The 13,096-nt window shown below is 47.9% G+C and overlaps 1 protein-coding gene across 7 annotated transcripts in view; it reads left to right on the top strand.

The window, feature by feature from the left end:
- ZC3H12D (zinc finger CCCH-type containing 12D) overlaps positions 1-13,096 on the top strand; it is a 37,330-nt gene that overhangs the window by 21,491 nt on the left and 2,743 nt on the right. For 5 of the 7 annotated variants that reach the window (XM_010381032.2, XM_030929409.1, XM_030929413.1 and 2 more), the window contains 2 exons: positions 3,486-3,625; positions 9,167-9,401. In XM_010381032.2, coding sequence (XP_010379334.1) covers positions 3,486-3,625; positions 9,167-9,401 — 375 coding nt within the window. The remainder of the gene's footprint in view (positions 1-3,485; positions 3,626-9,166; positions 9,402-13,096) is intronic. The other 2 variants (XM_030929415.1, XM_030929414.1) reach the window with 1 other exon arrangement.

Genomic DNA, 13,096 nt, shown 5'->3' with positions numbered 1-13,096 from the left:
TCACCATGTTGGCCAGGCTCGTCTTGAACTCCTGACCTCAGGTGATCCGCCCACCTTGGCCTCCCAAAGTGCTAGGATTACAGGCATGAGTGTCCTTTCTTTTATAAACTTGTGACTATCCTAATCTCCCCTGAGAAAATAGCAGGAAAGGTCACATACGAGAGAGAGCACAGCAATGCGAATTCAAAATGTCATCCTTGTCTGCATATGGGTTGACTGCCAGGCTTCTTGGGAGAGGGCATGAGTGGCGTGGTGGTCCTTGGCTCTCTAAGAACTTATCCTTGCCTCTCCCTTTACACCTGTTGCCCGGGCTCATTCCTCGTGCTCCAGCCCCACTCCTGTCTTTCTGATCCTTAGACCATATCAGTCATGCCTATGTTTGGATCTTTCCGGTCAGCTCTTCCCTTTGCTTCAGCTTCTCCTCTAGTTGTTTCTCAGCTGAGTTTCTTCTCAGCCATTCGTTTATTCAACGGCTTTTAAATTGGGTCATTACAATTATTAGGCGCAATGCTGGGCACTGAGAGTTGTGTGGTGAGCAAGAGGAGCTCATGGTTTAAAGAAGGGAGACCCCGGCCATCCCCTGGATGGGTGCGAATGTTCCCCAGTGCCAGGAAGGAGCGGGAGGGTGCATTGAGAGCTCGTGAGATGGATCTGATGGAGTCTAGGGAGTAGCAGATGCTTTCCTGAGGAAGTGAGGATGAAGCTGGGATCTGAAGGTGGAAGAGGAGGCAGAGTGATCTAATTTGAGGCCAGGCTCTGTCTTATCCATGGCTAAGTCCAATTGATTTTGCCTTCTCAATATCTCAAATCTATCCACTTATCTCCCTCCAGCGAAACCCCACTGACCCCACTGACTGAGTCTGAGGGACATCTTCAGGTTTCACCAGTTACTTGAAGCAGTGTTTGGTGGCCCCTTTCCCTCCGCTTTCCTGATGCGCACCCTCTGGTTTTCTTCCTGCTTCTTAGATCCGTCCCTCCTGAGTCCCATGTGATATTGTCCCCCATCTACCTATAACCAGTTGTGAAGTCGCAGAGTTCCTCCAGGTCCAGCCCAGGCCGCTCACTTTCTCTCCAGGCGAGTAGGAAATTCTGTCCATGCTGTGGCCTCAGCTATTGCTTACACAGAGATGGCCTACAGCTTTAATCACTCAGGCATCTCCTCTGCACCATAGCTGTTTACTTAACATTTCCTCTAAGTGGAAATGTTAACAGCTTGATATGTGTCTAAAATAAAACTCATGATCTTTCCCTCTAACCCTGTTCCCTTCCAGAATTTCTGGTGTCAGTGGATAGCCCACCATCCTGTTACACAAGCCAGAGATCTTGAGTCATCTTTGATGCCTTCTTCTCTATCACTCCCATATCCAATCAGTCACTGAGTTCTGGAGATTTGACTTTCTAAATAAATATCTCTCAAGTTCACCTACTCTTCTCCCTCATCCACCATCACCAGCTTAGTCCAAGTCACCATCAATTTTTGCTTTGTCGCCCAGGCTGGAGTGCAGTGGCACAATCTCGGTTCACTACAACATCCGACTCCCGGGTTCAAGCAATTCTCCTGCCTCAGCCCCCTGAGTAGCTGGGATTACAGGCACACGCCACCATGCCCGGCTAATTTTTTTTTTTTTTTGAGATGGAGTCTCACTCTGTCGCCCAGGCTGGAGTGCAGTGGCGCGATCTCGGCTCACTGCAAGCTCCGCCTCCCAGGTTCATGCCATTCTCCTGCCTCAGCCTCCCGAGCAGCTGGGACCACAGGCGCCCGCCACCACGCCCGGCTAGTTTTTTGTATTTTTAGTAGAGACAGGGTTTCACCATGTTAGCCAGGATGTTCTCGATCTCCTGACCTCATGATCCACCCGCTTCAGCCTCACAAAGTTCTAGGATTACAGGTGTGAGCCACCGCCCCCGGCCTCAGATTGGGCTTTTTGAATCATCACATCACATCACATCACATCACATCACATCACATCACATCACATCACATCACATCACACCACACCACACCACACCACACCACACCACACCACATCACATCACATCACATCACATCACATCACATCATCTACTTCAAATCTTAAAATCCTTCCGTGGCTTTTTAATTCCTCTTAGGAGGAAGAAAGGAATCTTCCATAATGTCTGCAAGGCCCTGCCTGATCTCACACTCTCTCTTTATTGCTTCCACTGAAGTCTTCTGTGGAATTTGAGGGGCACTGGCCTCCTTGCTTGGACTTGGGAAACCCAATAACACATTTACGACCATCTCTCAGGGTGAGAGTGATTCTGTAGATGGCTACTCCTATCTGTTTTATGTTGATCTTTCTTAGCTTCAGTTAAAGAGAGGGTCTTGTCTGTTAGTCCTCAGAATGTATTCTCCTTGGAGCTGTATTAGTCAGGATTCTCTGGAGCGAAGAACTAATAGGCTAGATGTATATACGAAGGGGAGTTTATTAAGGAGTACTGACTCACACGATCACAAGGTGAAGTCCCACAACAGGCCATCTGCAAGCTGAGGAACAAGGAAGCCAGTCCAGGTCCCAAAACCTCAAAAGTAGGGAAGCTGACAGTGCAGCCTTCAGTCTGGCCGAAGGCTGAAGAGCCCCTGGCAGACCACTGGTGTAAGTCCAAGAGTCCAAAAGCTGAAGAACTTGGAGTCTGATGTCGAGGGCAGGAAGCATCCAGCATGGGAGAAAAATGAAGGCCAGAAGACTCAGCAAGTCTGCTCATTCTACTTTCTTCTGCCTGCTTTGTTCTAGCCATGCTGGCAGCTGATTAGATGGTGCCCACCCAGATTGGGGGTGGGTCTGCCTCTCCCAGTTCATTGACTCAAATGTTAATCTCTTTTGGCAACACCCTCACAGACGCACCCGGGAACAATACTTTGCATCCTTCAATCCAATCGAGTTGACACTCAGTATTAGCTGTCACAGAGCCCAAGACCCCTCTACATACCTATCACACGCTATGTGGTTCTTGTTAATGGATATTATTTGTGAATGAAAGAATGAACTATCTTTAAAATGTAGATTTTTCCTGTGAGTGTATATGTGTGTGTTTTGTTGTTGTTGTTGTTGTTGTTATTGTTGAGACAAAGTCTCCCTCTGTTGCCCAGGCTGGAGTGCTGTGGTGGGATTGCGGCTCACTGAATCCTCCACCTTTCAGGTTCAAGTGATTCTCCTGCCCCAGCCTCCAGAGTAGCTGGGACTGCAGGTGCACACCACTACACCTGGTTAATTTTTGTATTTTTCGTAGAGATGAGGTTTCACCATTTTGGCCAAGCTGTTCTCAAACTCCTGACCTCAAACGATCTGCCTGCCTCGGCCTCCCAAAGTGTTGGGATTGCAGGTGTCAGCCACCGCTCCTGGCCTAAAATGTAGATTTTCCTGGTTCCCCCTTGATTATGAGACTGTGATCCAGAATATTCACAGGGAATCACTCTTAAGAACACTTGCAGTGTCTCTACAGATTTCTTTGTTTTCCCATTGTAGCCATGGAAATAAAGAAACCTTCTCTTGCCGGGGAATCAAGCTGGCTGTGGACTGGTTCAGGGACAGAGGACACACCTACATCAAAGTTTTTGTTCCATCCTGGAGGAAGGACCCACCAAGAGCTGACACCCCTATCAGAGGTATGCTGGAGCAGATGTATGCCCAAGAGGTACTAGACAAGTTTCCTTGGTGCACTTCTAACATCAATAGTCAAAAATCTACTTAGTTGTTTGTTTAATGATGTTTGTCTTCCTCACTGTGCTATAAGCTCCATGAAGGCACTGATTATGACTGTTCAATGCCATAGCCCCAGCACCTAGTACCTAGCACCTAGCGTTAACACCTGGTATTCAATAAGTAGTTCAAAATTAGATGTTCATTAAGCAGTTGTTGAGTAGATGAATGAACAAGTTACTCTTTTGGTGTGTTAAGTTATCAAAATAATTGTGCCTGACACCTTTTAATACCTGAAGAGACACTGGATCTGTATTCCACTCCTAATAGTTTATAGCATTTGAAAGAGACATTTATTTGGTCAGGTAATATTTATTTACTGAATGCCTCATCTAATCTCTTTATTTAAAAAGAAGAAGAAAACTGAGACCCAGGGAATTCTTCTTCTTATTTTTTGAGACCGAATCTTGCCCTGTCGCCAAACTGGAATACAGTGGCACGATCTTGGCTCACTGCAACCTCCTCCTCCTGGGTTCAAGTGATTCTCCTGCCTCAGCCTTCTGAGTAGCTGGGATTACAGGCATGTGCCACCACACCCAACTAATTTTTATATTTTTAGTAGAGATAGGGTTTCACCATGTTGGCCAGGATTTTCTCAATCTCTTGACTTCGTGATCTGCCCTCCTCAAAATCCCAAAGTGCTGGGATTACAGGCAAGAGTCACCTCACTCAGGCTCTTCATTTTTAATTCTTCAATCAGCTAGGAATATTTTAAGCTACAAATATTAGAATACTGCGGTTTTATTATTTATTTATTTAGTTTTGAGATGGAGTCTCATTATGGCTCATTGCAGACTTGCTCTCCCCTGGCTCAGGAGATCCTCCTACCTTAGCCTTTTCAGTAGCTGGGACTATAGGTGCCCATCACCACACCCAGCTGGTTCCTTCCTTCCTTCCCTCCTCCCTCCCTCCCTCCCTCCCTCCCTCCCTCCCTCCCTCCCTCCCTCCCTCCCTCCCTCCCTCCCTCCTTCTTTCTTTCTTTCTTTCTTTCTTTCTTTCTTTCTTTCTTTCTTTCTTTCTTTCTTTCTTTCTTTCTTTCTTTCTTTCTTTCTTTCTTTCTTTCTTTCTTTCTTTCTTTCTTTCTTTCTTTCTTTCTCTCCTTCTTTCTGCATGGAGTTTCACTCTTGTCACCCAGGCCAAAGGATAATGGCACGATCTTGGCTCACTGCAACCTCTGCCTCTCAGGTTCAAGCGATTCTCCTGCTTCAGCCTCCCAGGTAGCTGGGACTATAGGCACGCGCCACCACACCCAGCTACTTTTTGTATTTTTATTAGAGATGGGGTTTCACCATGTTGGCTGGTCTTGAACTCCTGACCTCAGGTGATCCACCCTCCTCTGCCTCCCAAAGTGCTGGAATTACACGTGTGAGCCACCACACCTGGCCCTGGCTAGTTTTTGTTTTTTGTAGAGACGGTGTTTTGCCATGTTGCTCAGGCTGGTCTTTAACTTCTGGGCCCAAGCAATCCCTCTGCCTCGGCCTCCTAAAGTGCTAGAATTACAAGCATGAGCCACTAGGCATGGTCAGAACACTGTGGTTTAAACAAACAGGGTCTTGTTTGTTGTTTGGCTTCTTAAACAGGTTGAGTATCCCTTATCTGAAATACTTGGGACCAGAAGAGTTTTGAATTCCTGAATATTTTCATTATGCTTACTGGCTCAGCATTCCTAATCCAAAAATCCCAAATCCCAAATGCTCCAGTGAGTGTTTCCTTTGAACATCATGTTGGTCAGATTTTTGGATTAGGGTGCTCACCTGTGAGAAGAGATCAGCTGCAAAGCTCTTTATTATTATGATCAAGTGTTACATACTGTACATAATTGTACGTGCTAGACTTTTGCACAACTGGCAGCACAGTAGAGTGTTTCCACCAGCATCACCTCAGACACATGAGTCACGTGTCACACTACAAGGTTAGGATGGCTATGATGATAGGAATTTTTCAACTCTGTTATAGTCTTATGGGACCACTGTCACACACATGGCCTGAAACATTGTTATGCAGCACATGACTGTGTATCTGTGCAATTGCCGTGGGTTTTCTCTCCTAGTATAATAACTTCTCCCTGAATGACAGTGCGGACCATTTGTGTTGACTGGCAGTTTTCACTTTAGTATACCTGGCATGGAGTAGGCAGGCAGCCTGGCGCCTCTGCCCACCACTTATTTCAATGGCAGGATGATGATGGTTTTATGGTTTTATTCTAGGAGGTCAACAGCAACAATGGGAGGCTTCCTCATTCCTGGTTGTATCTTCACTTTGTTTATCTGGATGGGGATGGGAAATGAGTGGAGGTCCATGTTCCTGGGAGCAGCTGCCAGGGAGTAGCTCAGCTCACCTGTTAGTCATCCTGACTTTGCCAACGTCCACTCCATCTCCACCACTGGGAGTGCTCCAAGACTGCAGGGAAATGGCTCCCACCTCCACTCCAGCCTTCTGCACACATTCTGGGCTGTGGTTCCCTTCATGCCCCAATCAATAAGATCCTCTCTGCTTTCTGTCTTCCTAAAATATGTCAAAATCCGGGGTTTGCTGCTGTCCCCAAACCTACTTTTAACATGATTACAGCTCTCCCCCACCTTTCATTACATTGAAACTATGAGAAGGAGGGAATATAAATACTTGTGTTCAGTTCTCTGTCATAAACTGGTTGTCCTGAATTATTCTTTATGGTCTGAATATGAAGAATGGTGAATTTCAACAGCAGTGTAATACTTAAATATAATGTAGGAAAAAGTAGAGAAATTCCTTTGGGGTAGGGAAGGAATTTTTAAATAAGCCACAACAAGTGCAAACTTATGAGGAAAGATGAATAAATTTCACTATTTATTATGTATGATGTAATAAATGTAATACATACATGTATGTCAGGTATAATTTGACTACATGTGGCTAATTTTCTTTTTTTTTTTTTACTTTTTGTAGAGACAAAGTTTCGCTATGCTGCCCAGGCTGGTCTTGAACTCCTGAGTTCAAGGGATCTTTCTGCCTCAGCTTCCCAAAGTGTTGAGATTACCCATGTGAACCACTGCACTCAGATGACTGCACTTTTAAGCTGCTAGGTGATTCTGACACTGCTGGCTTGAACCACAGTGGGAGAAACACCCAAAGAGGCCCACACAACCTATTAATGAAACAGCGAACAGGGAGAACAGTGGGAACTGAGGCAGCGCTGCAGGCGCAGTCCTATGCCCCGAGCACCCACTCCCTACTGCCCTCTCAACCTATTAATGAATAAAAGCTTTTATTCATTAATAGATACCACAAAAACAAAAAAGTGAAAAGATAAGCCTCACACTGGGGTGAGAGTGTGGGGGCGGGTTATACATCACACATTACTGATGAAGGATTACTGCCTAGGTCTAGAGAGAACTTCTCCAAATCAATGAGAAAAGACAATGAATCAACAGAAAGATGGGCTAAAGCATGAATAAGCTGTTTACAGAAAAGGAAACATATATGGCCATATAAACATACAAACATATGAAAAGATGCTCAATCTCATTAGCAACCAGAGAAATGCAAAATGAAACCACAATAGGAGGCCATTTTGTGCCCACCAGATTGGCAAAAATTCAAAAGCCTGAAAATGGCAAGTGTCGGCAAGGTTGTCTTATGTGCTGTGTTGGGTATGTAACTTGGCATCACCACTCTGGAAAACAATTTGGTATTACCTTGTAAAGTGCCTTCGATACCACTAATCCATATTCACCCTTGGAGATATACCCTGAAGAGGCTTTTGCCTCTTCTGTGCCAGGGACTTAGATGCAAGACTAACAGTGATGAACATATGACATAACCAAACCTCACAAACATAATGATGAACAAAAAAGACAAGCTGCTTAAGTATATATATAGTATGATTCCATTTGTGTCAAGTCTAATGTGTAATCACACTGAAAATGGTCCTCAGCAGGGCATGGTGACTTACCCCTGTAATCCCAGCACTTTGGGAGGTTGAGGTGGGTGGATGCTTGAGTCTAGAAGTTTGAGACCAGCTTGGGCAACATGGCGAAACCCCATCTTTACAAAAAATACAAAAATTAGCTGAGCGTGATGGTGCATGCCTGCAGTCCTAGCTACATGGGAGGCTGAGGTAAGAGGATCACCTGAGCCTGGAGGGTAGAAGCAGCAGTGAGCCATGATCATGCTACTGCACTCCAGCCTGGATGACACAATGAGATCTTGTCAAAAAAAAAAAAAAAAAAAAAGAAAGAAAGAAAGAAAGAAAATGATTTTCATAATCTGCATTTTTAAAACTAAAAACAAGGAAATTATAAACACGGAGTTCTAAAACTAGGGTTATCCTAAGGGCTTAAGGGGAATGGAGAGGATTGCAGACTGAGGGGACAGAGGGGACTTCAAAACATGAGTCACCTCCTGTTTCTCAAAGGAGATGCTGGATATGTGCTGTCTTTATTTTTGTTCTTTGTGTCATAGCTGCATTATGCACCTTTTAAAAATCAGCCAACAGTGTCATATGGGAAAGGACTTAAACTTGAGGGACCGGAGTAATTATTACGGGTCAAATGGATTTTTTTTTTTTTTCCTGCATGTCTCCAAAGGCAAAATTCAGATCAAACAGCTGGCCCTCCTGGGATGCAGATTTTAGCCTCTGATAAAAAAGGCCTTGTAATGTTTGTACCATCTGGTATATGTTTATCTCTTGAGTAGTTTTTGCAAGAACTCACACTCACTTGAGCTCAGTCCACTTACAGACACTCTGAGACCGGAAGAGGAGGCGTTGCTATCTTCATTTTATAAATATAAAACCGGAAGGACATTAAACGGGGGTGAAGTACCCAGGAACTGGAGCCCAGCCCAGACTCCAGGCTGGATTCCTAGTCCTGGACGCTTTCTATGATGTTCTTGAGTCCCTGTATCTGTCAGAGATGGGGTGCTCCATCCCGAAGGTGTCCCAGGCAGGTTCCTGTATGGTGGGAGAAGATGGACCTCTGGCTCCCAGCTAGGGGCCCATGCAGGGCTTTCCAGGTGGAGGCAAGGCTCCCCATCATGCTGAAGGCATCACCAAGGTCCGGGTTAATACAGGAGTGTCTTTCTCCAGGAGGCCCCTGTGCCTGCTACGATAGGGGCATTGTGGCATGGATCCCTCAAAAAGACAAAGGCTGTGGCTGAACCCTTCCTTCTAAAGTGACTCTCCCTTGTAGAGTACCGCTTTCTGGACTCCTGTCATGACGTGGGCAGCACGGAAGCCACACGCCCGCTTCACCTGGGGCTTCAGGCAAATTCGGTGAAATTGAGTGAAAGGAGCGAACGCTATGGCAGGAAAAACTGATATTTTTTCCCCCCGCTCCCCTCAAAACCTCTCTGGCCCTCATTTGACCGGCCCGGGAAGCGGGTGGGGAGGCGGGTGGCCTCGCGTTGGGGGTGGTCCTCAGGGGCGGTGCCCTTGGGCCCTCACCTGCATCTCCGTCGCCCGCCCCCAGAGCAGCACGTGCTGGCGGAGCTGGAGCGGCAGGCGGTGCTGGTGTATACGCCATCCCGCAAGGTGCACGGCAAGCGCCTGGTCTGCTACGACGACCGCTACATCGTGAAGGTGGCCTACGAGCAGGACGGCGTCATCGTCTCCAACGACAACTACCGGGACCTGCAGAGCGAGAACCCCGAGTGGAAGTGGTTCATCGAGCAGAGGCTGCTCATGTTCTCCTTTGTCAACGACCGGTACGGCCGGCTGGGGTCCTGACACCCGGGCGGGAGGGGGTTCGGGGGCGGGGCAGTGGCCACGCCCGCCTCCAGGTGGCGGGGCTTGGGGTCACCCGGTCACTCAGCCCCGCAGACAGAGCTCCCCCAGGTCCGCATTCTCGGCGGGCTGCTTTGCTCTGACCTTGCTGTTCCCAGGGCCACATCTGACACACTACAGAGAAGCCCAAGATGTGGGCCAAGCATGCAAGCATGCGCTTAGGGCACCACTAACTTAAAAAAACAGAATTGCATACTTCAGGTTACTGAAATAGTCATCATGGAAAAGATCTATACTTTGTTGTATTGCCTTTCACTTATTTCAGGTTTTTGTCTTATTTTATTTTATTTTATTTTTTGAGATGGACTCTTGCTCTGTCACCCAGGCTAGAGTGGCTCAATCTTGGCTCACTGCAAACTCTGCCTCCGGCGTTCAAGCGATTCTCCTGCCTTAGCCTCCTGAATAGCTGGGATTACAGGCACGCACCATCACACCTGGCTAATTTTTTGTATTTTTAGTAGAGATAGGGTTTCACCATGTTAGCCAGATAGCCTCGATCTCCTGACCTCGTGATCTGTCCACCTTGGCTTCCCAAAGTGCTGGGATTACAGGCGTGAGCCACTGCTTTTTTTTTTTTTTTTTAACAAAAGTTTTGAATTACATATGGGAGTGCGCAACAGATTTTTTTTTTTTTTTTTTTTTTGACAGGGCCTTGACTCTGTTGCCCAGGTTGGAGTGCAGTGGCATGATCACAGCTCACTGCAGCCTTGAACACCTGGGCTCAAGTGATCCTCCTGCCTCAGCCTCCTAAAGTGTTGAGATTTTAGGTGTGAGCCACTGAGACCTGCCCAGAATCTTTTCTTTTGGGCTGTAAAGATCTCCCCTTGCCTGGCCCTGACTCTGTCTCCATACCTCTGGGTTGAAATGTTCAAGAGAACCTGGCTGGTTCATGTAGCCCTGAAATAGGACCCTTGGGTCAGTTCATCCCAGACCAACTGGCTATGGCTGGAGGTGGAGAGGGACACCAGGGCCACAGGCACAAACCGCTTAGCAGGTGGTGAGGGCAGACACTGGCAAGGAGGATGAGGGTCTGGAGACCAGAGCAGTATGTGACAGAGCACAGCCAGCTGGGCTGTTGCTCCCATTTCCATTTCTGTTCCAGGCAGTGTTAGCTTAGCCCTCATTCTGGGCTCTCTGACTGACTTTTTGGAATGTGGTTTGAGACAAACTCCTCAGTTCTGTGAGGGCAGGGACTGTATCTGTCTTACGTGTGGTGTCTCCAGCATGCCTGACCCACAGGCATGCAGTAACTAGTTGTAAAGGAATGACCGAGTGAATGGCCGTGGCCCGGGGAAGGGTCGATGGGGAGAGAGGTCTGGGCTCAGGCTGTTTGCACACGACTGAGCAGCTCCTGATTCTGGACCCAGGGACACAGTGTAGTGTTTAAGAAAGGGCTGGGGCAGGTGAGGTTTCCATCTGAGGCCCTGCCACTTACTGGCTGGGAGTCAAGGGGTAACCACTCAACCTCTCTGAGCTGAATGTTCTTCAGCTTGAAAAGGGATTAATAGTGTCACCTCAGATCATTGTGAGGACTAGAGGCAATTGTGCCCCAGAAGTGGTAGCAGCTATTCCCAGGACATGGTGCCCCAAGGGGTACTGTGGTCCCCATGGCCAACTGCTCCTGCAGCTGTGGAGGTGGAGGGCCAGAGGCATGGCAGCAGCGCCCTGCAGGAGCCCCCATTCTCATTTCCAGCTGCAAAAGGCCGGTGGCTCTCACTGTCCATCTGTGGCCTGGAGGAATCTGGCTAGTCTGGGCCTATGAAATCCTCACTGAGCTCTCAGGGACATGGCCATCTCTGGCCTGATGACAGCCTGGGGCCGGGGCCAAGTCCTTTTGACGCACTGGCCTCTGTTAAGGGCCTGCCAGGAGGCAGGGCCTGCCGCCCGCTTGTGAGCAAGGGCGCCTGCCCTGGTGCCCCAGGCACGTTCACAGGGCCCTCTTGGCACAGCTTCTGCTCCTGGGAGAGCAGGAGAGGAAGTCTTTGGGAAATTTTAATAACCACAGTGGGCGGTTCCCCAGATTCTTGGTCAAGGCCCAATTCTGAGAAGCCGGCTGTGCAGCTGGGAGCTGCGCTGTGGAGGCCACACAGGGCCGGGGATCACCCAGCTCTCTGCAGAGTGGGACTTCAGCATGACTCTGGACTCTTAGGGGGACAGCAACCCATAAAAGCATCTCCTCCTTGATTTAGAATCCCAAACTCTCTACAGAACCTTTGTATGACCTGAAAGTGGCGTTGGGAACAAAAGTATTTATATAGAAAGTGGAACCTCACTTAGCAAGGGGCGTTTTCCTTCTAAGGAATTGGGTTTTCCCTGTTGAACTCTGAGCATTCATTCCCTTCCTCATTAGGGCTCCATGCTAGGGAGAAGAGAAAGGCAGGTCGGGGGCAGGGCAGTCCTGGAAACTGAGACCAGACCCTGTGTCCCCAGGGTGTGCAGAGGAGGAGGTTAAGTCTCTGAGGTGGCTGTATGTGCAGGCAGCATCTGGGGTCCACTTCCTCACTGATTCAAACTCCCTGTTCCTGTTGAACCTCTTTACCTGGAGGTTCACAGCCCAGAGCTATGTCACACAGCTCTGTTTCAAGGGATGAAACACAGGAGAAATGGGACGTACGCCTCAAGGAGCTCATACAACTCTGAAACCTTCTGAAACTGTTGTTGTTTGTTTGTTTGTTTAGAGATAGAGTCTAGCTCTCTTGCCCAGGCTGGACTCCTGGGCTCCAGGCGTCCTCCCTCTTCAGCTTTTCTAGTAGCTGGAACTACAGGCGTATGACACCACTCTTGGCTTTTCTGAAAGTGTTTGTTAACCTCATAGAGGTTTCTAGCCTTTTGTTGAGGACAGTGGGAAGCCAGAGGAGCCCTTAGAGCAATTATACTTTCATTTTCCTGGATAAAAATCACCTGGGAAGTTCTTTTTTGTTTTGGAGATGGAGTCTCACTCTGTCGTCCCGGCTGGAGTGCAGTAGTGGGATCTCGGCTCACTGCAACCTCCGCCTCCTGGGTTCAAGCAATTCTCCTGCCTCAGCCTCCTGAGTAGCTGGGAATACAGGCACCTGCTGCCACGCCCAGCTAATTTTTTTTGTATTTTTTAGTAGAGATGAGGTTTCACTGTGTTGCCCAGGCTGGTTTTGAACACCTGAGCTCAGGCAATTTGCCCGCCTTGGCCTCCCAAAGAGGAAGTTCTTAAAAGCAGATTCCTGAACAACTTCAGATTCTGATGAATCAGGTCTTGTGTGAAGCTCAGAGGCTGCAATTTTTTTTTTTTGTTTTTTTGCCAGGATCTCACTCTGTCACCCAGGCTGGAGTGCAGTGGCACAATCACGACTCACGGCAGCCTCCATCTCCCAGGCTCAGTCGTCCTCCCACCTCAGCCTCCCGGGTAGCTGGGACTGAAGACATTCACCACCACACCTGGCTAATTTTCTTTTTTTTTTTTTTTACTTTTTGTAGAGACAAGGTTTCACTATGCTGCCCAGGCTGGTCTTGAACTGCTGAGCTCAAGGGATCTTTCTGCCTCAGCTTCCCAAAGTGTTGGGATTACCCATGTGAACCACTGCACTCAGATGACTGCACTTTTAAGCTGCTAGGTGATTCTGACACTGCTGGCTTGAACCAC

This window comes from Rhinopithecus roxellana, chromosome 4, assembly GCF_007565055.1.
Source record: "Rhinopithecus roxellana isolate Shanxi Qingling chromosome 4, ASM756505v1, whole genome shotgun sequence".
Classification (NCBI taxonomy): Eukaryota; Metazoa; Chordata; class Mammalia; order Primates; family Cercopithecidae; genus Rhinopithecus; species Rhinopithecus roxellana.
The sequence above is the reverse complement of the archived record's forward strand: the minus strand, read 5'-3'. Positions and strand labels throughout refer to the sequence as shown.